The 26156-nt window shown below is 40.8% G+C and overlaps 1 protein-coding gene across 3 annotated transcripts; it reads left to right on the top strand.

Moving 5' to 3' along the window:
• Window positions 1–229: 229 nt before the first annotated feature.
• slc25a27 (solute carrier family 25 member 27) lies at window positions 230–25391 on the top strand. 3 transcript variants are annotated; one of them, XM_078212891.1, is made up of 10 exons: window positions 230–368; window positions 446–589; window positions 3112–3300; window positions 7116–7200; window positions 9028–9150; window positions 10118–10230; window positions 16800–16884; window positions 21762–21854; window positions 22994–23096; window positions 23181–25391. In XM_078212891.1, exons 2-10 carry the CDS (start codon window positions 493–495, stop codon window positions 23250–23252), a joined length of 960 nt encoding a protein of 319 aa, XP_078069017.1. In that variant the 5' UTR covers window positions 230–368; window positions 446–492; the 3' UTR covers window positions 23253–25391. The 3 variants fall into 3 exon arrangements, with proteins under 3 accessions (XP_078069017.1, XP_078069019.1, XP_078069018.1); XM_078212892.1 differs by having other exon boundaries at window positions 287–356; window positions 23181–25389; XM_078212893.1 differs by lacking the exon at window positions 21762–21854 and having other exon boundaries at window positions 243–356; window positions 23181–25389.
• Window positions 25392–26156: the final 765 nt, after the last annotated feature.

The following is a 26156-nucleotide window of genomic DNA, read 5'->3' as shown; positions in this document are numbered from 1 at the left end:
AGTGAATATGGCACCCGGGAATACATATTCACATAACAAATAGTTCCTAGCTCTTCACTAATAATACTGCAAATGTAACATAAACCTCAGAGTTTCCGATTTGCAAAGAGAGAGGTTAGCTGCTGTTTTGTTTGTCCCCCTACCCAGTCTCATTGCGGTTGTTTCAGGGTTTCTCCAGCAGCACTGGCTGCTGTGGGAGACCTTAACAAGGTGACCTCGCTGCTGCTTCGCCCAGAGCCTGCAGTCTGGGAGAGGCAGCAGATACACTGCACTGCGGGCTGGGAGGCAGCTCTGAATCGGCCACATGTGTTGTGGTTTCGTTTTATCTGAGACGGTGATTGTCAGTCACCGATGAGGTTTTATTTTTTGTGAGTGATGGAATTGCAGGGTTTGCTATGCTGCTGCAGTCAGTTCTGCGTTTTGAAGATAACCTCCCTGTTTTAAGTTATTTTCAGGTTGCTGCTGTGTCGGGTCCACTCCGCTGCGGTTGCAATGAGCGAAGAGGTCAAGCAGCGCCCTGCCCGGGACTTAAGCTCTCTGCCAGCCAAGTTCGTGCTGACGGCTTGCGCCGCTGCTGTGGCAGAAATAGGTGCTCATTTTGTCCTTTCATTTTATTTAATTGGTGCTCAAATAGTATGTTTTCATCAACAATCCAACACCGTCAGCTTGACTGACCCAACAAATGCAACAAACCCATTGGCTTGAATGAATCACAGAGACGCCACTCAAATCCAGGGGGGAAGGGAGTTCTGTGCAGCATTTGGTAATCGCATGTCAGTCATTGGGTAGTGGAGAAGTTCAGCAGGTTGGAAGGAAGCAAGTATACTTCCTTGTCTGTCCTGGGCACACATAGGCCCATTAATCTACCATCAAAAGTCGATAGAAAGCTATCTAAGAAATAAACTTGAAGGAGAACTGTACTTACCTGAGAAATTGCCAGCATAGATTTATATTCTGCTCAACACGCCTAATATATTTGAAAACGTGCAGTGAGCTGGGATATATTTATATATTTTTGGAATCAGCCTCTTGATAAGGTTTTAGGGAAGATATTTCTAGTAAAGCTAATTGAGAATGTAGAATAAAACACAGGATTTGATAGCTTGGCTAAAAAATATCCAAGAAACCGAAATCGGAGCAAGGAACAGAATTAAAGTAGAGAGACCACTGCCTGTAGCCCTTCTATTAACTATAGTAGTGAGCTTGATTCAACAACCAGTTGTAAACTTATATAAGTGCTGAATCATACAGAGAGTGGGAGAGGAAAAGGATGAAAATAGTGATTTGCATAAAGTTTTATGCACGGTAGCACAGTGGTTAGCACTGCTGCTTTACAGCTCCAGGGACCTGGGTTCAATTCCCGGCTTGGGTCACTGTCTGTGTGGAGTTTGCACATTCTCCTTGTGTCTGCGTGGGTTTCCTCCGGGTGCTCCGGTTTCCTCCCACAGTCCAAAGATGTGTGGGTTAGGTTGATTGGCCATGTCAAAATTGCCCTTAGTGTCCTGGGATGCATAGGTTAGAGGGATTAGTGGGTAAATATGTAAGGATATAGGGATAGGGCCTAGGTGGGATTGTGGTCGGTGCAGACTCGATGGACCGAATGGCCTCTTTCTGTGCTGTAGGGATTCTAAGATTCTAAGATTTAGATACAAGTGGGCAGACATATCAAATAAAAATGCTCACAAATGCAAAGCAAGCAAAAAATGAGTGATTTAAGTATAAATAGAATTGCTATAGGAAAACTCTTAGGTGGGAATTTACGGCCCTGCTTGTCCCGAAACCTTAAAATCCCACCAGAGGTCAACAGACCTTTCCATTGTTCACCCCTCGCCCGCTTTGATTTCTGTGGTGGGTGGGCAGTAAAATTCCAGCCAAATTTGAAGCCCAGAAATAACAAGACTTGTCAATGTGGAGAACCAATTAAAAATGCAAATCAAACACTGTGATCCATAACCAAGAACAAGTATGGAGAGAGTAAGCAGATTTTCAGGAATATGGGCTGAGGTTCCAGAAGCTCTGTGGAGTTAAATATTGGTTGCAAGAAGACTCAAGTCAAAAGGGCAGATGATGAATACAATACTGTAATATAACTCTGGAAAAATATGGCAGAAATAGAGGTGAGACGCCAAGGAGACTTTGAAAACTCACACGCCTTAACAATTGCTTTATCTTAAAAAGAACATGTTTGCTGTGGACAATTCAATGTTTGTGGTACATCCCAGACATTCTTATTGTGATCTGTAGCTTCTCACTTGCAATACCAATAAGGGCAAGGACAGTGTCCCAGTCCCAGAGATTTACATGTACAAATTATGTTAAAGGTGCTATATAAATACAAGTTGTTACTGTCAAAAGAAGAACTTGCATTTAAATAGTGTGGGTTCTATGTACTCCTGATGTGTTAAAAGCATTTCACAATTAATGGATTACTTTTGAAGTGTTGTCACAGAAGCAAATATATAACAATGCATTATATTCCAAAAACTGGTATTGTTTGGAAGTTTTTTCTGCTGATTTGAATTTATCTCATTGCCGAGGTCAGATTGATTTTTTTGACATTTAACTAAAGCAAGTACATCTGATTTTAGTACCAGAGTTGTTGAATGTGACTATGAGGTAATTTCTTTTTCCCTAGGAAATATAATCTGCATTTTCGGAGAGTTTTAGTTTCTATCAATGATACATAGTTTTAAGTTGAGTAGTGTTAGGATTTATGATCATGCAAATTTCACATTAAGGCGGTGGCAATTTTTATAACTATGATTAAGATTGTTATCCTCCTGTCCCCATCAAGAAGGGAAGGAGAGCATGTCCAAGACACATCCTCAGTTTGCTCGGGTGGTTATAACTGTCTAATACCATGTAATGTTTCTGAGGGAAAACTGAGGTTAAGATGCTGCAGAATTCCAAGACCTTCATGAGACACAGAGAAGATCAGTTGTTCATTTGATTTCTAATAGGGTGAATGCAAAATATGTATGGGGCATGTCATTCCAGGGTTACATTTTATAGATGTTAACAAAAACATTAAAAGCTGAATTTCAATTTATTTGCTTTGCTGCTTCCGTGACCCATAATTGACTGGTTTGAAATTTATTTCTTTGTTCTTAGTGACATTTCCACTTGATTTGACCAAGACAAGACTTCAGATTCAAGGAGAAGCAGGCCCTCGACAATTTATAGGTGGTCAAGCAGCAAAGCCCTATAGAGGGATGATCCAGACAGCAGTTGGAATAGTGAAAGAAGAGGGCCTGTTTAAACTCTGGCAGGGTGTTACTCCTGCCATCTGCAGACATATAGGTGATTATCTGACTAGATTCAGTGCAACCTTTTTATTTCTTAATGCATGATCATTCCCTAAGTAAAAATTATTATTTCACTGTTTTGCCACATGAGCTCCCAATTATTGAATGCCAAAATTTCTTGTATTATGTATAAAATTAGAATATGAACTTGGATTTTTATAAAAGTAGGATATTCATTTCTGCTCTACTTGTGGCAGTAGAATATGATGAGCCTAAGTTTCTTTTCGAAAGTCAGCTTTCCTGTCTTAGAATCATTCTGGTTTAGTCAATATGACAATTTGGTAAAGCAGAATTCTGAATATTTGGCAGGAATCGAGAAATGATAGTAGCATAAATAACTGAGAAAAGATGCGTGAACACTAGGACTCCAATATTGTACAAAATTGCCCTGGGACCACACAGTTCAGACAAAAGTCCCTGTTTTTTTTTGAGAAAGTACCAGTTTTCAAATTTAAAATTTGATTTCAAACACAGTTCCTGTGTGATGTTCCTACAATCAGATGGACACAGAGTCCTTGTCAGTATCCAAAAGAAAACATTGATAACATCACAGATGATTTTTAATCTTGCATATTAATAATGTACTAATGAGCCTATAAATATAAAATACAGAATCATTGTGTATTATGCTCAGGCCAAGACGAGCAGAAATTTAATGGCTTTGTAAATTCCAATTTAGAAGTCTATATTTTAAAGAAGGTGCAACTTCAACCAAGTAATAAAAAATAAATACTTGCATTTTTGGATCAAATTTCATTGTGTCAGGACGTTCCAAAAGGATTTACAGCTAATGAAGTACTTTTGATGTGTAGACATTGTTGTAATGTAGGAAACATGACAGCCAGTTTGCACAGAGCAGGCACTCCCATGCAGAAATATGATAATGACCAAATTATTTACTTTAGTTATGTTGATTGAGGCCTCAATATGCTCAGGACCGCCAGGGAAAACTCCCCTTCTCTTTGAATAATGCGATAGGAAGTACATCCACCTGAGAGAGCAGATGCGGCCTTGGTTTGAGTTCTCATCTGAAAAATGCCATCTTTGACCCTCCAAAACTCCATTAGTACTGGAATGGAGTATCAGACTAGATTTGTACCCTCATCTCTCTGAATGGAGATCATCTCATTTCTCTTGAACCCACAACCTTCTGACCCATAGCTATTGGTAATAATTTCTCTACTACACCAATTCTGCTTGTAAGAATCTCTCAAACAAAATAGCATGTCTTAGAATATAAGTGTGGAACTAAATGTATTTGCCTGACCAAGACTATTCCTTCTAAAAATCATGTACAGTCTGCTCAATTGCGGAATGTAGCCTGACCTTTAATTTGGGAAGGAAAGCGTCTAAATGTATTTCCACTGTATCTACATATATTTATGGTGTGAAAGGTGCTTTTACTTTTAATTATCTTTTCACATAAACAGTAACTTGGAAAGAAATGTTTTAAGTCTCATTCTTTTCTTGAACTTTTCGCTGCAATGTGGAGGAACATTCCTGGTACTCCATCAAGGTTGCAGTTGGGACTGAGTAACTCATTCCTATCAACATGCTGGCTGATTGCATTTGCTAGACATTGTTTGTACATGCATTGCTACAACACCTGACAAACCATCTGGCCCAGGGAGGGGAGAATATAGTTTAAAGCTTCTCAACAATTCTAAAGTTCTCTCGCAGGAACAGCTAAATTAACTTCCTGCCAATAGAGAAAGTCTTGGCCTTTGCACCTTTGCAGTAGATGTGAGATTCAGAATAGTAGACATCGACTATACCGTACCACAGCCCATAATGACATTGACTTTATTTAAATAAAAATATACTATGCCTCTAAAATTGAGCAAGAGTACATTTTCTAAAGAAATTCAAAAAAAGAATCGCTGGTCTACAATACATTGCCAAATTAACACCACAAATCCGTTTGGACTAATTTCCTGGGGCTACAAATTATATATTTTTCAGTATTTGTGGTGAAATTTGTACATTCAGTACTGAAGGAAGTAGGGCGTGTATGTGATAAATTATATTGACCTAATTTTAAGATATGTTTGTAAAGAAATGTCATCTTCAATCATTGAGTCATAGAGGTTTACAGCATGGAAACAGGCCCTTCGGCCCAACTTGTCCATGCTGCCCTTTTTTTTAAAAAACCCTTAAGCTAAGCCAATTGCTTGCATTTGGCCCATATCCTCTATACCCATTGTACCCATGTAACTATCTAAATGCTTTTTAAAAGATAAAATTGTACCCACCTCTACTACTACCTCTGGCAGCTTGTTCCAGACACTCACCACTCTCTATGAAAAAACTGCCCCTCTGGACACTTTTGTATCTCTCCCCTCTCACCTTAAACCTATGCCCTCTAGTTTTAGACTCCCCTACCTTTGGGAAAATATATTGACGATCTACCTTGTCTATGCCCCTCATTATTTTATAAACCTCTATAAGGTCACCCCGCAGCCTCCTTCGCTCCAGAGAAAAAAGTCCCAGTCTATTCAGCCTCTCCTTATAACTCAATCCATCAAGTCCCGGTAGCATCCTAGTAAATCTTTTCTGCACTCTTTCTAGTTTAATAATATCCTTTCTATAATAGGGTGACCAGAATTGCACACAGTATCCCAAGTGTGGCCTTACCAATGTCTTGTACAACTTCAACAAGACGTCCCAACTCCTGTATTCAATGTTCTGACCGATGAAACCAAGCATGCTGAATGCCTTCTTCACCACTCTGTCCACCTGTAACTCCACTTTCAAGGAGCTATGAACATGTACCCCTAGATCTCTTTGTTCTGTAACTCTCCCCAACGCCCTGCCATTAACTGAGTAAGTCCTGCACTGGTTCAATCTACTAAAATGCATCACCTCGCATTTGTCTAAATTAAACTCCATCTGCCATTCGTCAGCCCACTGGCCTAATTGATCAAGATCCCGTTGCAATTGGAGATAACTTTCTTCGCTGTCCACTATGCCACCAATCTTGGTGTCATCTGCAAACTTACTAACCATGCCTCCTATATTCTCATCCAAATCATTAATATAAATGACAAATAACAGTGGACCCAGCACTGATCCCTGAGGCACACCGCTGGTCACGGGCCTCCGGTTTCATTGGGTGAGAGAATAGTGTATACCAGTGATATTTTGGCACTATTGAAAGATTTTGACATAAGTTGTCTTATTCTGTTGCATATTTTTCATTGAAGATTGTGCTATTTAAAATGTATTATTTATTTTACTTAATACCTTTGTTTAGAATGCTACCATAAATGTTTTTCATTATCCTGCCCATCATAAACAAGAAAGATTATTTAACTGAAGATAAAAATTCTGTGAGCAATTGAAACTGAATTTGCACTGGTGAAATTTAAGATCCAACCCATTATGCAACCATGGTGGCACAGCAAATCAAGTTGCTTAAGTGTGTTGCCGCTGAATATAGGTTTGCAGATTCCAATTCCACTTTGGTTGAAATTCAGATCCTGGTTGCAGTGCCATGGGGTAGTGTCAAGTGCAGGCCAGACATCTCCTATTGGGAGAAATAAGGGAATCTCTATTTTGTATCTTTATAATTGCTAATTGAAAATAAATGGAGGCTTGACAGCAAGCCATCTACCTTCTTCTTAATGGCAAGAGATGTGTAATCCTGAGAAGGACAACTGAGGATGGATAGTTTATGGTGGCTTTTTTAAAAAATGGCTCAGAGTGCAGAAAGCAAAAAGCAGATCATTTCACTTTCCCTTTATTGTTTGTATTCTGAACATAAACTTAACGTACACTGATACCTTTTATTTTTTGTATGGCATGTACTAGTGTATTCTGGAATAAGGATAGTTACCTATGAAAAACTTCGTGATTCTGTACTTTGCAAGGATGAAGATGGCTGTTTCCCACTGTGGTAAGTGCAAGTTTAGTACAAACCTGTAATCCATTCTGTCGATGTACAGATTTGGTTTATGTGTCTATATATTAAAATTCTTTAAAAGTATCGACTGTTTACACAGATGTTAGAAGTTCAGACCACTAACAGTAGCAAGGAAATCAGTCCGCGAAAAGTTTTACAATTACTGGCCCAAATTTTGCCATAGCAGGGCTGAATGAAAAGCATAAAATTATTATTTCCTCCTTCTTTGTAAGTTAAACTTTAATTTATAAAGAAGAAGGAAATAATAATAATTTTATGCTTTTCATTGTGCCCTGCTACGGCAAAATTTGGGCCAGTAATTGCAAAACTTCTGGCGGACTGATTTCCTTGCCACTGTTAGTGGCCTAAAATAGCTATTCCATAAATGAACATTTGAGGCTACTGAGATTGAAACTTTGCAACAAAAGACTTTGAAAAACTTTAAAGTGAAAACAATGTAGATAAATTAACAAGAAAAATATAGTGGTGTGAAGGGAGGAGGCGAGAAGATTAAAGTAAATGGTAAAGATAACTTAGTCCAGTAATACAAATATTGGATTCATTTGTCCCTGATGATGTGGCTCAGGGCAGGGGGGTGGGGGAGAGGGATGAGTTAAAACGTGCTTCCTCAGAGGGAGGTGAACTGCCTGCTTCTATTGTGATTATATAAAAATAAAGTGGCTATTTCAGATGTGGGATAGGGAAAAAACAACTTAATCTGCCCAACCTAAATTTATAAATCTATTCATTAACACATTGTTATTTGTGGGAGTTTACTATGCACATAATGTCTGCCTTGTTTCCAACATTACAACAGTGACTAAATACCTAAAGTATTTGATTGGCTGTAAAGCACTTTGGGGCACCCTGATATTGTGAAAGGCATTATATAAATTCACCTTATTTTTAATTTTAAATCATTTTTCCTGCTTGCTGATTGCAGTGCCATTATCAGACTTTGCAGTGAGGTTTTATCTTCGGAGGAGGTAGTTTAGCAAGGCAGTGTCTTGCGATGCATTGATAGGGACCCTGCCTCAACCAGAATCTCCAGGTGCAAGTCCAACTCCAGAACTTGATGGTAATGGAAGGTGTGTTCATAACGTGGCCAAACAGATTGACCATCAACCTGTAAGCCCTTTCTTTACACCTACAGCAGACGGTAACAGTAGGGGAGTCTCTGGTCAGCCAGAAGCTGCAAACTGCAACGGCTAACCACTGCAGTGCCTTGCCAACCATAACCATGGAACAACACATGGAAGTCTATGGCCACCAGTGCCCTCGTAGGGCACGATACCATGCCCTACATTACCATGCCCTAAGGAGGTACCTGAGGAGAGAGAGAACTAACACTAGAACTAAAAGGGGATGAGAAAAGTATATCTGTTTACAAAGCTAACAGATACACAGCTGACCATATGGATGCAATATGGCTGGCTGCTGATCTTTTGTTTCGATGAGTTTTGTCACTTTTCAGCCAGACCACTTCAATCGTCCATTATATTTTGGTGGTTGGGGCATTAAAAATGAGAACCAAAAACTGTGTTCCACTCTGCAACCAGCAAGTTTCAGGTTAATTGATTGCTGCCCTGATGAAAAATCATCAACACAAAATGTTAACGCTGTTTCTTTCTCATCAGATGGTGACTTTTTAAAATATCTTATTGATTGTTGACATCCTTTGTGGTATGATAAACCTCAGCTTAAGCTTGCCTGGATGATGAAGGAAGGAAACTAAATCCTCAAGGAAGGGATGCAAGTAAAAAATAATTTAAACATCAAGACTATTAAAGACAATATTATGTTTTGTCCTTTTCTGGGCAGGAAAGCTGTGATAGGAGGAATGCTGGGTGGAGCTCTTGGTCAGTTTTTTGCCAGCCCAACAGATCTGGTGAAAATCCAGATGCAAATGGAGGGGAAGAGAAGGCTTGAAGGAAAACCACCCAGGTAAGACACATTTCTCACCTGTGTATTTATGATTTTTGATCTGAATTTGTGAGTTTTGGAAAATAACTTTTAAACAGGGGTCCTATAGTTCAGGGCATGAGAACAGAGATTGTCCATTTAAGACAGAGGTGAAGGGGAACTTCTTCTCTCAGGAGAGTGAATGTGTAATTCTTTATTGCAGCGAGCTGTAGAGGCTGATTCATTAAGTATGTTCAAGGCTGAGATAGACGGATTTTTAGTCAATAAGGGAATCAAGGGTTACGTTGATAAAGTGGGAAAGTGGAGCTGAGGATTATCCTATCAGATCAGTCATGATCTCATTGAATGGCAGAGCAGACTCGATGGGCCGATTGGCCTACTTCTGCTCCCATGTCTTATTGTATAACAAGAATAGACCATGCAGTCCCTCAACCCTGCTCTGCCATTCACATAGATCATAGTTAGTCTCTACCTCAACTCCATTTACCCAGCTGAGCTCCATACTTTTACCCTAACGAACATAGTTCTAAATTTAAAGTGATGCTCCCCCCATTCTTGATACCCCCGCAACCAGAGAAAACAGTTTCTGTAAACACATCCTACTCAATGTGAATCACTTCATTGAAATCAGCACTCAGTCTTCTGTACTCAGGAATACAAACCTGTCTTTGGAATTTAATGCTCCAGGATTGTCTATAGGCGGCGGCATGTCCATTCACAGTCCAGACATTTGAGGCCTCTTGATATCTGATACTGGCGGGCTATGATTATTTCTTGGCATAGCCACTGACAGAACCTCTCACTTAGTGTGTTGTGTACTGGCTGATTGCACAGTAACTTTATGTTCAGAATACAGTTTTTGGGACGCGATGCATTACTTTCCTAAATAGCTCAATAGAAATCATTTGCGTGCGTGGCATACACGCACAATAACATGGTGGTTTTATGTGCGTGTGCAGATCGTACTGATGTATTATCTTGTTTTCAGAGTCCATGGAATCATCCACGCGTTTGTGAAAATCGTGTCGGAAGGTGGCATCCGTGGTCTTTGGGCTGGATGGATACCAAATGTACAGAGAGCTGCGTTAGTGAGCCTGGGAGGTAACCTAAGATGTGGATTTTTTTTTTTGCCTTCCATATTATAATAATAAACATGAAGCCTAAAGATATCTCTCAAAGTCAATGTTAATAAAGTTGGAAGTGTAGAGATGGAGGGCAGATAGCTTGCCTTCCCTGGAGTCGACTCTTTGCCAATCTGCCCCACAGCCATACTGCACTGGGGAAGGGGGGGAGGGGGAGGTAAATAGAGGCAGTGGGACTTCATCTCCTCACTGGGGAGGAAGTACTGCCCTTGGAAGCTGCCATCCATTCGGATTGGACGACAACCCCATCAGTCTTTCAGTCTTGGCAGCACCAAGAGAACATTAGCGGGTGCCAGAACAGCAACTAGGAAACAGTGGAAGGCCCAATGGATCTTTGCAAATAGGTACTTTTGGGGTGTTAGGCAGGGAGAGTTTGGTGGTGGAGGGGGGGGGGTGATTGTGGGTGCTGAGTTTAAAGCTGTAGGTGAGTAGAGGGCGTACTGTCTTAGAGAGGGGCTTCCCCCCAGTCTGCAAAGGGCAGCCCCTGAGAATTGAAGACTGTCTTCCTTTCCCCTTTGAAAAGTAAAAACAATCAGGCTGCTCACTCCCACCCGACTGCAACATCAACCATTTTATGACGTGGGCAGCATATTGACTTAGTAACAAGAGGCAGAGGAGGATTTTGGGAGAAGTCGACTCAGGCACCTCGACTATACTGTGGGTAGCTGAAGAACCCCTCCAGTGAGAGTGAGGGTGAGGATGCTTAGTTGGACAAAGACCAATTATATCCATATTAGACAGGAACTAGGGAATGTAGATTGGGAATGGCTATTTGAGGGCAAATCCACGTCTGGCATGTGGGAGGCTTTTAAAGGCCAGTTGATTGAAGTGTAGGACAGGCATGTTCCTGCAAAAATGAAGGATAGAAATGGCAGGATTCGGGAACCATGGATGTCAAGGGAAATTGTAAGCTTAGTCAAAAGGAAACAGACGATAGGCCTAGGCATCTAAAAACTGGCAAAGCCCTTCAGGAATATAGTGAAAGTAGGAAGGAACTAAAACGTGCAATTAGGAGGGCAAACAGGGGACATGAAATGTCCTTAGAAAACAGGATCAAGGTGAATCCCAAGGCTTTATATGCATATATTAGGAGCAAGAGAAAGACTAGGCCCACTCAAGGACAATGGAGAGAAGTTATGTGTGGAGCTACAGGAAGTGGGTAAGATCCTTAATGAGTACTTTGCATCAGCATTCACCAAAGAGTAGGACATGATGGATGTTGAGGTCAGGGATAGGTTTCTGAACGCTCTGGAGAATGTGAATATATCGAAGAAGGAAGTGTTGGGTATCCTAAGTTGCATTAAAGTAGACAAGTTCCTGGGGCTGGGTAGGATCTGTCCCAGGTTACTGTGGGAGGCAAGGGAAGAAATAGCTGGGCCTTGACAGATATCTTCCCATCCTCTTTCACCAAAGGGAAAATTCCAGAGAACTGGAGAAAAGCCATTGTTGTTCCCTTGTTTAAGAAAGGAAGCAGGGATAATCCAGGAAATAATAGACCGGTGAGCCTTACTTCACTGGTGGGGAAACCTTTGGAGAAGATACTGAGAGAGAGGATATATGCACATTTGGAAGAAAATGGACTAGTTAGTGACAGGCAGCATGGTTTTGTACAGGGAAGGTCATGTCTCACCATCTTGATTCAATTTTTTGGAGAGTTGACAAAGATAATTGATGAGGGAAGGGCTGTGAATATAGTTTATAATGACTTTAGAAAGGCGTTTGACAAGGTCCCACATGGCAGACTGGTACAAAAACTAAAATCACATGAGATTCGGGGAGGGCTGTTGGATGTATACAGAACTGGCTTGGTTATAGAAAGAAGTTTAACAACACCAGGTTAAAGTCCAACAGGTTTATTTGGTAGCAAAAGCCACACAAGCTTTCGAGGCTCTGAGCCCCTTCTTCAGGTGAGTGGGAATTCTGTTCACAAACAGAACTTATAAAGACACAGACTCAATTTACATGAATAATGGTTGGAATGCGAATACTTACAACTAATCCAGTCTTTAAGAAACAAAACAATGGGAGTGGAGAGAGCATCAAGACAGGCTAAAAAGATGTGTATTGTCTCCAGACAAGACAGCCAGTGAAACTCTGCAGGTCCACGCAACTGTGGGAGTTACAAATAGTGTGACATAAACCCAATATCCCGGTTGAGGCCGTCCTTGTGTGTGCGGAACTTGGCTATCAGTTTCTGCTCAGCGACTCTGCGCTGTCGTGTGTCGCGAAGGCCGCCTTGGAGAACGCTTACCCGAATATCAGAGGCCGAATGCCCGTGACCGCTGAAGTGCTCCCCAACAGGAAGAGAACAGTCTTGCCTGGTGATTGTCGAGCGGTGTTCATTCATCCGTTGTCGCAGCGTCTGCATAGTTTCCCCAATGTACCATGCCTCGGGACATCCTTTCTTGCAGCGTATCAGGTAGACAACGTTGGTGGTACACGGTACATACCGTGAACTAGAAGTTGTTAAACTTCTTACTGTGTTTACCCCTGTCCAACGCCGGCATCTCCACATCTTGGTTATAGAAGACAGAGTAGTGGTGGAAGGGTATTTTTCAGAATGGAGATCTGTAGTTGGTGGTGTTATGCAGGGATCAGTGCTGCGACCTCTGTTGTTTGTTGTATATATGAATGATCTGGAGGAAAATGTGAGTGGTCTGATTAAGTTTGCGGATGACACGAAGATTTGCAGAGTTGCTGATAGTGACAGAGATTGTCAGAGGATGCAACAGGATATAGATAGATTGGAGACTTGGGCACAGAAATGGCAAATGGAGTTTAATTCAGACAAATGCGTGGTGGTTCGTTTTAGAGGATCAAATTTAGGTGTGAATTATACTGTAAATGACAGAACCCTTAGGAACATTAACATACAGAGGGATCTGGGTGTGCAGGCCCACAGTTCTGTAAAAGTGGCAGCACAGGTGGCCAAGATGATTAAGAAGGCATATGGCATGCTTGCCTTCATCAGCCTGGGCATTGAGTACAAGAGTTGGGAAATCATGTTGCAGCTATATAAAACCTTGGTTAGGCCGCATTCAGAGTATTGCCTGCAGTTCTGGTCACCACACTACCAGAAGGATGTGGAAGCTTTAGAGAGAGTGCAAAGAAGGTTCACCAGGATATTGCCTGGTTTTGAGGGTGTTGGCTATGAGGAGAGGTTGAATAAACTACGATTGTTTCACTGGAAAGACAGAGGCTGAGGGGAGACCTGATAGAAGTCTACAAAATTATGAGAGGCATAGACGGTGGGTAGTCAGAGGCTTTTTCCAAGGATGGAAGTGTCAATTACAAGGGGGCACAGGTTCAAGATGAGAGGGGGAAAGTTTAAGGGCGATGTGCGGGGGACGTTTTCATGCAGAGAGTGGTGGGTGCCTGGAATGCGCTGCCCGAGGCGGTGGTGGAAGCAGGCACATTAGCAACATTTATAAGGCATCTGAATGGGTACATGAATAGGAAGGGAATAGAGGGATACGGACCAAGTAAGGGCAGAAGGTTTTTTTTAGTTTAGTTAGGGCATCATGATAGGCACATTTGACCCCGATCATTTGACCTTGAACCTTTTTGCTTCCCCTTTGAATCAAATGATCAGTCATTCAGATTCTGCTTGCTCCTGTCCATGGCAATTTATTGTTTGATGAATACAAAATAGATCGCTACAGATAGATTAATGACTATTAAATGTGGTGACACAGTGGCACAGTAGTTAGCACTGATGCCTCACAGCGCCAGGGTCCCCGGGTTCAATTCCAGCCTTGGGTGACTTTTTGAGTGGAGTTGCACATTCTCCCCGTGTCTGAGTGGGTTTCCTCCGGGTGCACCGGGTTTCCTCTCACAATCCAAAGATGTGCAGGTTAGGTGGATTGGCCATGCTAAATTGCTCATTAGTGTCCCAAGATCTGTAGGTTAGATGGGTGAGCCATGGGAAATGTGTGGGGTTACGGGATAGGGTGAGGGAGAAGAGTTGGGTAAGGTACTCTTCAGAGAGTTGGTGCAGACTCGATGGATCGAATGGCCTCTTCTGTGTTAGCGTGGATTGGGGATTGCCTATCCGACAGGAAGCAGAGAGTCAGAATAAATGGGTGCTTTTCTGGTTGGCAGATGGTAACTAGTGGCGTGCCGCAGGGATCGGTACTGGGGCCTCAACGATTTACCATTTATATAGACGATCTGGAGGAGGGGACTGAGTGTAGGGTAACAAAGTTTGCAGACGACACAAAGATAAGTGGAAAAGTGAATCATGTGGAGGGCGTAGAAGGTCTGCAGAGAGATTTGGACAGGCTGAGTGAATGGGCGAGGATTTGGCAGATGGAGTATAACGTTGACAAATGCGAGGTTATTCACTTTGGAGGAAATAATAGCAAATTGGATTATTATCTAAATGGAAAAAAATTACAACATGCTACTGTGCAAAGGGACCTGGGGGTCCTTGTGCATGAGACGCAAAAACCCAGTCTGCAGGTGCAACAGGTGATTAAGAAGGCAAATGGGATGTTGGCCTATATCGCAAGGGGGATAGAATATAAAAGCAGAGATGTCTTGCTGCATCTGTACAGGGCATTGGTGAGGCCGCAGCTGGAATACTGTGTGCAGTATTGGTCCCCTTATTTGCGGAAGGATATATTGGCCTTGGAGGGAGTGCAGAGAAGGTTCACCAGGTTGATACCAGAGATGAGGGGTGTTGATTATGAGGAGAGACTGAGCAGATTGGGTTTGTACTCGTTGGAATTTAGAAGGCTGAGGGGGGATCTTATAGAGACCTATAAGATAATGAAGGGGCTGGACAGGGTAGAGGTGGAGAGATTCTTTCCACGTAGAAAGGAAGCTAGAACTAGAGGGCACAGCCTCAAAATAAAGGGGGGTCAGTTTAGGACAGAGTTGAGGAGGAACTACTTCTCTCAGAGGGTGGTGAATCTCTGGAATTCTCTGCCCATTGAAGTGGTGGAGGCTACCTCGTTGAATATGTTTCAATCACGGATAGATGGATTCCTGATCGGTAAGGGAATTAGGGGTTATGGGGATCAGGCGGGTAAGTGGAACCTATCCACTTCAGATCAGCCATGATCTTATTGAATGGCGGGGCAGGCTCGAGGGGCTAGATGGCCTACTCCTGCTCCTATTTCTTATGTTCTTATGTTCTGCACTTTTCTATTATTCTATGACTACTTGGGAGTCAATTTTGGTTGCCTCATTGGGGAACAACAAAGTGGGGTGTGACACGAGCTTGATAACCATTTCATATATGGCAGTGCACCATCTGAAATTATCCATCGCCAAGACATTTGCTGCATGTCCATCATCTTATAAAGATGGAAGAATTCTGCTGTTGCCCACAATGACACGAGCCAAACACATCAATGAATTCTCTGTTCTGAGGTAGTTTATCTGTTTGTGTGTAGTGGCAGCATTTGGCCTCAATTATTGCATAGGTTGAAAAAGAAAAATTAGCTTGTATTTCTGCTTCTGATCATTGTTGTGATCCCTGTTGAGAAATGCATATATACAGACATTGGACAAGGACAGAGTTGGGTGTCAGTCACTGATCCACAATTCAATGATCTGCAATATTCGTGGACTAAGCACATGTATAAGGATGATAGCTCAGTGACAATGTAACTATATCCCAGCATGAATCGCCATCAGCTTCATGTCAGCAAAGGAGAAAAATATTTTAAGTAGAAATGTTTTATTACATCTTATTTTAGGAGTCAGAACAGCCTTGCCTTGCTTTAATTGTCATCTCATATACAAGTATGTAGTCATGAATTTTGACATTTATGAAATTGCTGCCTGTACCAGAATCTGAAATTATATTAGGAAGTCAGACTAGACCCCAACAATTTTTCTATTTTGGCATAAATGTGAAGATAGCATGCTTCATTCCAGGAGTAATTCCACTGACAAATTAGGGCTATTTTATAGTAAAGCAAACTTTATTTAATAACATAGTTTAACTATAACTCCAACTTAAAGCTTTCAGAGACAATTTGTGGAGACAGCAGCTTGCAGACCTGTCTTTAAGCAAATCCCAGCCAGAACTCAAAAAGCTGTTTTCTCTCTGCTACATACCTAGCTCCTCCCATTAGTCATATCATCGCATGACCCTGTTAATCTAAACTCACCTTCCATTCCTTTAATCAAAAGCCCAAAGGGACATTTTCATTTTGTAAACTAAAGTCCTTTAGCTCTCTCCTAAGTAAACACTACATGGCTAAAATTAGTAATTATACTACTTTCCCAGCATCCGACCTGTATTCCTTCCAGACATACTGACTGCCTGTAGAAAAAAAGCTGAACTTCAAAACAGTCCCTTTAAACATATAAAAAATGTATGTAGATAGAATCAGTTTGATAGATACTGTGTACTTTTTCATCAAGACCATGTCATTAAACAGTAAACAAAGACTTGCCTTCTACAAAATCGTGCACTGTCTCCATTATATTAGGTATTTCTTGTTCCATTATAGATTTGTACATTAATTTTGCATTTCAATTTTTGGACCTTATTAATAATGGTTTTGTTGTTAGACCTAACTACCTATGATACAGTGAAACAATTCTTACTGCGGAACACCACTCTGAAGGACAACAGTTTATGCCATGGCTTATCAAGGTACCAACTTTCTCCGAAGCATCTCTTTTATTCAGTTATACTGATATACACTAGTTGTTGGTCTCTTTCAGGTATCTTGAATTAGAGCCCTGCAGCACTGTATATTTTTCCCATAAGTACTGTAGTCATTTGGCATCAGCATTATTTGTGATGGATTCTTATGTATGATTGATTACTGGAGAAAGATGAAAATATAAGTTGTGAAAATCCTAATGCCAGCCCTCTGTCATTCAAGCCTTTTAGCTACTCTACAATTTTTACTTATATGCCAGTTTAATTTGGTTCAAGGAATTGTCCCATCATATACACCATTACACAAGATACGTGTGGAAATCCAATACAAAAGCAAAATTCTGTTTTTATTTCAGATTCTGGAAATCTGAAATAATAACATAATGCTGGAAATATTCAGCAGGTCAGGCAGCATCTGTGAGAGAGAAACAGAGTTAACGTTTCAGGTTGATCACCTTCTGGCAGAATTGGAAATCTAACGTAGGGTTGGTTTGGGGTGCTGTACTATTTTTCAATTCAGATTATATTGTAGACCATCAAGAAATGGTACTCAAAAGATTTCTAAGGTGTCCCGTCAAATGACTATCACAAAACTTGCACATTTGATCCAGTCTTGCTGCTTTTTCACCATCACGCAGACCAGTATTTTCCTTAATCAGTGCAAATATATTTTCTCCCTTGTTGTTTATTATAATAAGTCCTCGGAGGTGGAAGTCCCTTCACCAAAATTCCTTTATTGACAAGATCCAACAACATGATACAGAGTGCTCTCAGTATGCAGTCTACATCTGGAGTGCCAGAGGAACCATAGAACCATAGAAAATTACAGCTCAGAAATAGGCCTTTTGGCCCTTCTTGTCTGTGCCGAACCATTTTATGCCTAGTCCCACTGACCTGCACTTGGACCATATCCCTCCACACTCCTCTCATCCATGAACCCGTCCAAGTTTTTCTTAAATGTTAAAAGTGACCCCGCATTTACCACTTTATCCGGCAGCTCATTCCACACTCTCACCACTCTCTGCGTGAAGAAGCCCCCCCTAATTTTCCCTTTAAACTTTTCTCCTTTCACCCTTAACCCATGCCCTCTGGTTTTTTTCCCTCCTAGCCTCAGCGGAAAAAGCCTGCTTGCATTCACTCTATACCCATCAAAATCTCATACACTCCTTATACACTTATGACACTCCTGTTTCAGTACAGAGCATGGGGCTTCCTGATTGGGCCATCAATTTGGCCCTTAATTAGGGAGTTCATATTCAAGCAGGCCAACCTCAGTTGCCTGATTAAAATCGTTACATTTATTATGATTTTTGATGCCGCTTCCCTTTCCATACTGTTACATCTCATCCAGCAGGAATCCGCCCAGCCAAGTCAAAGACAGTTGCTCTCCCTTCAGGCATTACTGTTTCCCCACAATATTTTTCCCCGTTTACCATACTGAAGCTGTTGTCATGTTACTACCACTGTTTCACTTCTCTGCAATGACCATATATTCCTTTGCCAGCTGTGTCATGAAATACATGTATCTTCTCCTGACTGACCCTCGTACAAAATCTCCCCTCTCTGACTAAAAATTCCCCTTCAATGAAGACGTTACCCTGATTCTAAAACTAACTCAGAGATTGTTTTTTAATAATTTGCAAGCTGTTATTCCGTAAGGGGTAATCAGAGCAGTGATAAGAAAAAGTCTAAATATTGAGTGAGCCCTGAAAAGAAAGGATCAAAAGAATTTGAGTTTAAAATTTGTGGAAGGTATTTTGTCAATGGGGAAATTTTAAACTCTGACACGTAATATTGTTACATTTTCATTGCAACAGGTACACCCACTTGCGTTTACTCAACAAAAACAATGCTCCTTGATTTTCTTTCTTGGTGTTGACCAGATACCTTGGGTGGGTTTCAAGTTATAAAGCCTTTAGAATTGGTACTTTTTTCACAAATCCCATTTCGGCCACCAAGTCTGAAATGTTTCCAATCTGGAACAAAACAGTTTAAATAAGCTTTACAGTAATTTATTTTCGATGGTGTGGGAGCCCAAATCAAGCCAGTGACAGGTAGTCAAATGTAATGTTGATTGTGTTCTACGGTGCTGCCATCATACAAGGGAGAACTCAATGAAGAGTGCAGGAGAGCATGCCAAGAGCAGCACCAAGCATACCAAAACATGAGGTGCCAACCTGGTGTAGCTACAGTACAGGACTATGTCGCATCAAACAGCATAAGCAGCAAATGATCAACAGTGCTAAGCGATTCCACAACCAAATGAATCAAATCTAAGTTCTGCAGTCCTGCCACATCCAGCCCTGAATGGTGGTGGACTATTAAACAATTCCCTGGAGGAGGACGCTCCACCAATATCTCCATTCTCAATGATGGAGGAGCCCAGCATATCACTGCAAAAATCAAGGCTGAAACATTCACAATCTTCAGACAGAAATGCCAAGTGGATGATCCATCGCTGTTTCTTCCAGAGGTCCCCAGCCAATTTGATTCACTCCACGAAACCAAGAAAAGTTGAAGGCACTGGATACCGTAAAGACTATGTGCCCTGACAATATTCCGACAGTAGTACTGAAAACTTGTGCTCCAGAACTTGCCATGCCCCTAGCCAAGCTGTTCCAGCACAGCTACAACACTGGCATCTACCCGGCAATGTGGAAAATTGCCCAGATATGTCCTGTGCATAAAAAGCAGGACAAATCGACCTGGCCAATTACTGACCCATCAGTCTACTCTTTATCACAGTAAAGTGATGGAAGGAGTCATCAAGAGTGTTATCAAGCAGCACTTGCTTAGCAATAACCTGCTCACTTATGTTCAGTTTGGGTTCTGCCAGGATCACTCAGCCTTTGACATCAAAGCAGCATTTGACCCACTGTGACATAAAGAAGCCCTAGCAAAATCAGTGGGAATCGGGGGAACCTTGCCACTGGTTGGAGTTATATCAAACATGAAAGGAAGTGGTTGTGATTGTTGCAGTTCCAGAACATCACGGCAGGATTTCCTCAGGGTGTTGTCCTAGGCCCAAACATTTTCAGATGCTTCATTAATGACCTACTTTCCATCATTAGGTCTGAAGTAGAGATTTTCACTGACGACTGCACAATGTTCAGCATCATTCGCTGCTTCTCAGATACGGAAGCTGTCTATATCCAAATGTAACAAGACCTGTACAATATTCAGGCTTGGGCTGACAAGTGGCAAGGAACATTCATGCCACACAAATCATAGAAATCATAATTATAGAAACCCTACAGCACAGAAAGAGGCCATTCGGCCCATCGAGTCTGCACCGACCACAAGCCCTACCCCCATATCCCTACATATTTACCCACTAATCTACGCATCTCAGGACACTAAGGGCAATGCAATGACCATCTTTAACAAAAGAGAATCTAATCATCGTCCCTTGACATTCAAGGGCATTACAATCACTGAATCCCCACTATCAACATCCTGGGTGTTACCATTGACCAGAAGCTCAACTGAACTAGCCATATAAATACTGTGGCTACCAGAGTAGGTCAGAGGCTAGGAATCCTGTGGTGAGTCACTCACCTCCTGACTCTGCAAAACTTGTCCATCATCTACAAGGCTCAAGTTAGGAATGTGATGGAATACTTGCACTAACCTGAATGAGTGCAGCTCGAACAACACTCAAGAAGCTGGACACCATCCAAGACAAAGCAGCCCGCTTGACTAGCACCCCACCCACAAACATTCAATCCCTCCTCCACTGACAAACATTAGTAGTAGTGTTTACCATCTACAAGATGCAATGCAGGAACTCACCAAGGTTCCTTAGACAGCACCTTCCAAACCCACGATCACTAACATCTGGAAGGACAAGGGCAGCAGATTCATGGGAATACCACCACTTGGAACTTCCTCTCCAAGCCACTCACCACCCTGACTTGGAAATGTATCACCAGTCTTTCATTGTCATTGGGTCAAAATCCTGGATCTCTTCCCCCAACAGCAACAGTGCCAATACCTCGGAGTGGAGCGGTTCAGGCAGACAGCTCGCCACCACCTTCTCAAGGGCAACTAGGGATGGGCAATAAATGCTGACCTAACCAGCAACACCCACATCCCACAAATTAATTTTAAAAATTAGTGAATGTGGAATCTTATTCTTGTTTTTGGGTTCTGTGTAACTTCTGGTTTGTAGAAATTCAGGTTTTACAACCCAAAGGAATAAAGGAAAACTGTGCAACTAATTTTCTTTACTAATGGGCTTCAGTCAAATAAGTCAGGATTTTAAAGTTCACATATTTCAAAGAAAATATCTTTGTCCAAATACAAGACCCATTATAGTTTCAAGATGAGCTGGTGTATATCAATTTGGAAGACCATGAAAAAATAATAATTCTCTCTCGTTTCTTCTCTATCTCAGTACATACGCATTACCAGTAATCATCAGAATGGTGTAAAATAGTGGGTACAGTCATGCATCAAATGCGCTCACATTCTAATGGGCCAGTCAGTTAGATTCAGATATTCCACTCCAATGAGCTCCTAATCACAGCAACTTTGTTATAGGGCTGTGGCAAATGGAAACAGAAGCTTCTGTGATGCAGGGCTTTGAGGTCAGGAACAAAAAGCTCTTCTTGAGCTGGTCAAATGACATGTAGACTGAGACTTGGGAGAAAGTCACCCACTCACACCTTTTGTGGCCACAGCAAAGTATAGCCGAGGAGAGACAGAAAAAACTGGGACATTTGAAGGGTAATGTCACATCAGTGAGGAATGACACAATATAATAATCCTTTTTAGTTCAAGCTACACTGAAGATGCATCTTTTTAGTTTGCTTTGTTATGAATTAACACTTTGGTACTATTTTTAAAGAACAACTTTTGCTCAGCATTTGCGCAGGTCTAGTTGCTGCTACCTTGGGAACTCCTGCTGATGTCATTAAAAGCAGAATTATGAATCAGACACGAGATAAACAAGGAAGGCAAGTGCAATAAATTCAGTTAATATTAAGGTAAAAGTGTCCCTCTTCTGTTGGACTTTTTTGGGGGGGCATGGTGGGGGAGTGGAATGTAAATAGTGCACCTCACAACAAGATGGTTAGAGTGATTATAGGAAGTAGTCCAAGAGTAAAGTGATATAAGAAATCATAAATTTAACTTATTTTATGAATACTCCCAATGAGAGTTTGTGATGAGAATATGGACACTTCACTATAGTACAATTGTTTACAGTGTATAAAGATGTGTCTAACCTGTAGCCATGTAGAAAGCCCCTTTTCAGACGCAAGTGTCTTTGTTACACTGAAAACCAAGTGCTCCATTTAATCAATGCTGGAAATGTCATTACAAAGAGATCAGATTGGTGATGAAACAATTGCATCATTATCAAAATTTAGTCTTTGGCATATTGCTGGAATATATTTTTTACTACTGTTTTAATGCTTTTCAAAGTTGACGCATTCCTGATTGAAATTTTCCATTAATTATACACGTGCCTGTGCCACAACATAATATCCTCCTTATTGCACACTCAATAACGTATGACCAATCCACCTCATTCAAGTAGCAGCTGCAATTTTTAAATGTTTCTGTTTTGATGACGCAGGATGTTGCTTGGACTATTTTTAAAATATGTCCTTATTAAATATAACATTTTGTTGTACATAACAAAATGAAAAGAAAATACCCAAATCCCTTAATTTGATTTGGGCCTGGTCATTATAACTAAACGTATGGGCAAAAGAGGAACAAAATTATGCATTTATTTTGAAAGCTGGCTGCTTTGATAGTAGTAAAACCATCTACACGACAAATTGGTCACGTGTTTCAGAATTGGCAGATTCCGGAAACAGAATCTTTATATCATGGCACAGAAACTCGAAAAACACATTCTTTAAAATTGAATTTTTCATCTTAAGCACTTCAAATTTTATTTTGTGAAATTAAATTGTTGCGTAGAGTAGGCAGCTATGACTTTGCACCTCAGATGAATCTGCCTTTATCTCATTGCACATTGCAGTAAGTCTAAAAGACTTTGTGCAGAAACTTTTTTTAAAAGTTGAATTTTTAGTTGTTAATTTATTCCAACATATCTCAATTTTTGTTCATTCCTTGCTACTAGGGGTTTACAATACACATCCACAATCGATTGTCTGATGAAGACTATCAAGAGAGAAGGGTTCATGTCGTTGTATAAAGGATTTCTGCCAACCTGGACAAGAATGGTAAATGTTTATATAACATTTAAAATACATCTTTTTAATGTTGGTGTGTTTTGTGTGTGAACTAGGTTTTAATATCTGTTTCAGGCGCCATGGTCAATGACATTCTGGCTCACGTTTGAGCAAATCAGAAGACTCTCAGGTATCGATTCATTTTGACACCTCTTCAGAGCTGATTCCGATTTAACTTCAGTGAAGTTAAGAACTGTATCATCCAGCACCATGCAGCTTGGGGCTAGGCAGGAAATGAAACATGTCCCATTGAAACTACGTCACTATGGTTGCCCTGGCTGTCAGTCTGGATTTTGCAATCAGCACCAATGTTTAACTTGTTAACTTTACTTAAGTTCAGTGTTCTTTTGCTTCAGGAAGTTTCAGTTGTACATCACTATAACTATTAGAAAAATGGAAGTTTTGTATTAATTTGATGGCAGTGAAAGATGTGAAGACATATTGTAAAACCACAGAGGGCTAAGTTAATTAATAACTAGTAGGACAGACCCAACAAAGGTGGAGTGCGACACAGTGGTATACATGTTGGGATGGAGTTGCCCTGAGTGCTCAACATTGGTTGCAGATCTCGCAAAGTCTCATTGCATCAGGTCAAAAGCTTACCATCTTTCCCCACTTGATGAATCAATCCATGTTTACCACCATTTCAAGGAAGCACTGAAGGTACACAGAATGTACCATGGGTAGCAGACTTCAATGCTCATTATCAGGAGCGTTCAGTAACATCAGATTAAGGCCAACAGATGCATGTAAAATCCCCAACAAGCCCTACACCATCATGCCTTGAGAACTATATCTCTTCTTCACTGTCCTGGGATCAGAATCCTGAAACTTTCTGCCCACAACTGTGGGTTTACCTGCACTAGATGACCTACAGCAGTTTAAGGCGGCGGCTCATCATCATCTTCTCAAGGACAATTAGGGTTGGGCAACAAGTGCTGGCTTTGCTAGAAATGCCCTCACCCCATGATTTTTTTTCCAAAATGGCTTCGGCGCTACAGTTGATTGATATCCTTTACCATTCCAACAGTAGCATTGATAAGATGATTTGAATAGATTCAAACACAATTCCATTAAATGAAGCAATGTATTATAGGTGCTGAAATCTGAAATACAAATAGTAAATGCTGGAAATACTCAGCAATTCAGGCAAAAAGATCACTGACTTCAAACGTTAGCCTTGTTTCTACACAGATGCGACTAGATATTTTTAAATTTTATTAGTGTCACAAGTCGGCTTAACTTAGCACTGCAATGAAATTTCTATGAAAATCCCCAAACCGCCAACTCCAGCACCTTGTTCAGGGACACTGAGGGAGAATTTAGCACGGTCAATGCACCTAACCAGTATGTCTTTTGGACTGTGGGAAGAAACCGGAGCACCCGAAGGAAACTCAAGCAGACATGGGGAGAATGTACAGACTCCGCACAGACAGTGACCCAAGCCGGGAATCGAAACCGGGTCCCTGACGCTGCGAGGTAGCAATGCTAACCACTGTGCCACCGTGTCTCCCCTGTTTATATTCCATTAAATGAGTCCTCTATCTAATTCTTTGTGATTCTCGCGAGAGGCCATGCCAAGTGCAAGTGTCATAGGTCAGAGGGTTTCCAAATACCACAGTTTGGTGTTAACCCACATAATAGGATTACCAACACATGACTAAATGACATCTGTTTGCCATGCTACTCATTCATCATTTGATGCATTTCCTGGTTCATTTGAGTTTACTAAAGCAAATAAACACACAGATTTTAAACAATTAACAGGGTAATGTAATAAATTAATATTTAATTGTCATGGGCATTAACATTGAACAATTGTTTGATAAAGATACCAATAGCTAGGCTCAAGATCAAGCTTGAAAATTATTTATAGTGATCCATCGTAGCTTTCAAAAGGGAATTGAATAAGGTGAAGAGAAAAAAGATTCAGGGCTATAGGGAAAAGGCAGGGTAGTGTGACTAGCTGAGTTGCTCTGAGAGAGTAATGATGTGCTAAATGTCGCCTTCTATGCTGTAATCATTCTATAATTGTGAAGATTTCTACCTTGGCTGTAATGATTGGTTGGTTGAAAGTGATATCCAGTAATATTTATAGTTTTCTTCTATCCTGTTTAGGATTTTGTTTTGGCTTTCAATGTTGGCTTTTTGACTGAATTATTACAATTGCCGAATACGTGAAATATTTTCCTCTGCTCAGTTAAATTTCCTGCATAATTTGTTTGCAGATTGGGCATAGATTCTTCTCAGCAGTAAAGAATTCTTAAATAAAGATTGCTTCCTGACATTGTTTAGCTTATGTTTAGTTTAGTTCAGCTATTAAATGTTCTTTTACTTTTGATAAAAGAATCCCAAGTCTTGGCATTCAAATGAAATGCACTTTATGGGATTCCACTTTTCACCATGTAGCATATTTATCAGTTTGTTGTTTTGTGTAGCCACTCCGGTTTTTCAGTCAGCTGTTGCCCACTGATACTCCAGTGTGCCTCTACATTATCTTGACATTCATTTTGCATGGGCTTATCCTAAACTCACTGTGATGCTCCTCGATATCTTTCAGTACTTTTAAATCTCTCAGTCTCACTGTTTGCCTTGTTATGACTGTTATACTAGAATTACACAAAGTATAGGGTCTTCACCTTTCTCTCGGGCTTCCAAATAATTGCTGATGGAATGTGAACTTCCAGCTTGGACTATGACACATCTTAGTATTTGGTTGAAAATAGGCCATTTAATTTTTCATTGGCTAAGTGTGGAATTTTGTTAACTAGGTCTTTGAATTATTTTATCAAACTTAATCAAGTTGTTCTGCAATACCTCTGCCAGTATAAAGTATGAATTTATTCTAGAATTCAGGTAAGTCTTTTGGATATCAACTTTTTGGCTGCTTTTATGTGGAAAAAGTTTGATTATCTCTAGACCAGTTTCATCACAGAATGATTACATTTTTAAAATTGGACATATTGCTATTCTGAGTAAATTTCACACCAATATAATCTGCAGTGCTAGAGCTGTGCATCTAAAGAATCAGTTTTTTATGTTTTGTAAAGA

This window comes from Mustelus asterias, chromosome 5 (genome assembly GCF_964213995.1).
Source record: "Mustelus asterias chromosome 5, sMusAst1.hap1.1, whole genome shotgun sequence".
In the NCBI taxonomy this organism is placed as follows: domain Eukaryota; kingdom Metazoa; phylum Chordata; class Chondrichthyes; order Carcharhiniformes; family Triakidae; genus Mustelus; species Mustelus asterias.
The sequence above is the reverse complement of the archived record's forward strand: the minus strand, read 5'-3'. Positions and strand labels throughout refer to the sequence as shown.

What these genes read in the sequence shown, in the direction of transcription:
- slc25a27 (XM_078212891.1), top strand. Translation starts at nt 493, where the DNA reads ATGAGCGAAGAGGTCAAGCAGCGCCCTGCCCGGGACTTAAGCTCTCTG. An exon ending in CGCTGCTGTGGCAGAAATAG is followed by an intron (nt 590 to 3,111) that starts GTGCTCATTTTG and finishes CTTTGTTCTTAG; the next exon opens with TGACATTTCCACTTGATTTG. An exon ending in TGCGTTAGTGAGCCTGGGAG is followed by an intron (nt 10,231 to 16,799) that starts GTAACCTAAGAT and finishes TTTTGTTGTTAG; the next exon opens with ACCTAACTACCTATGATACA.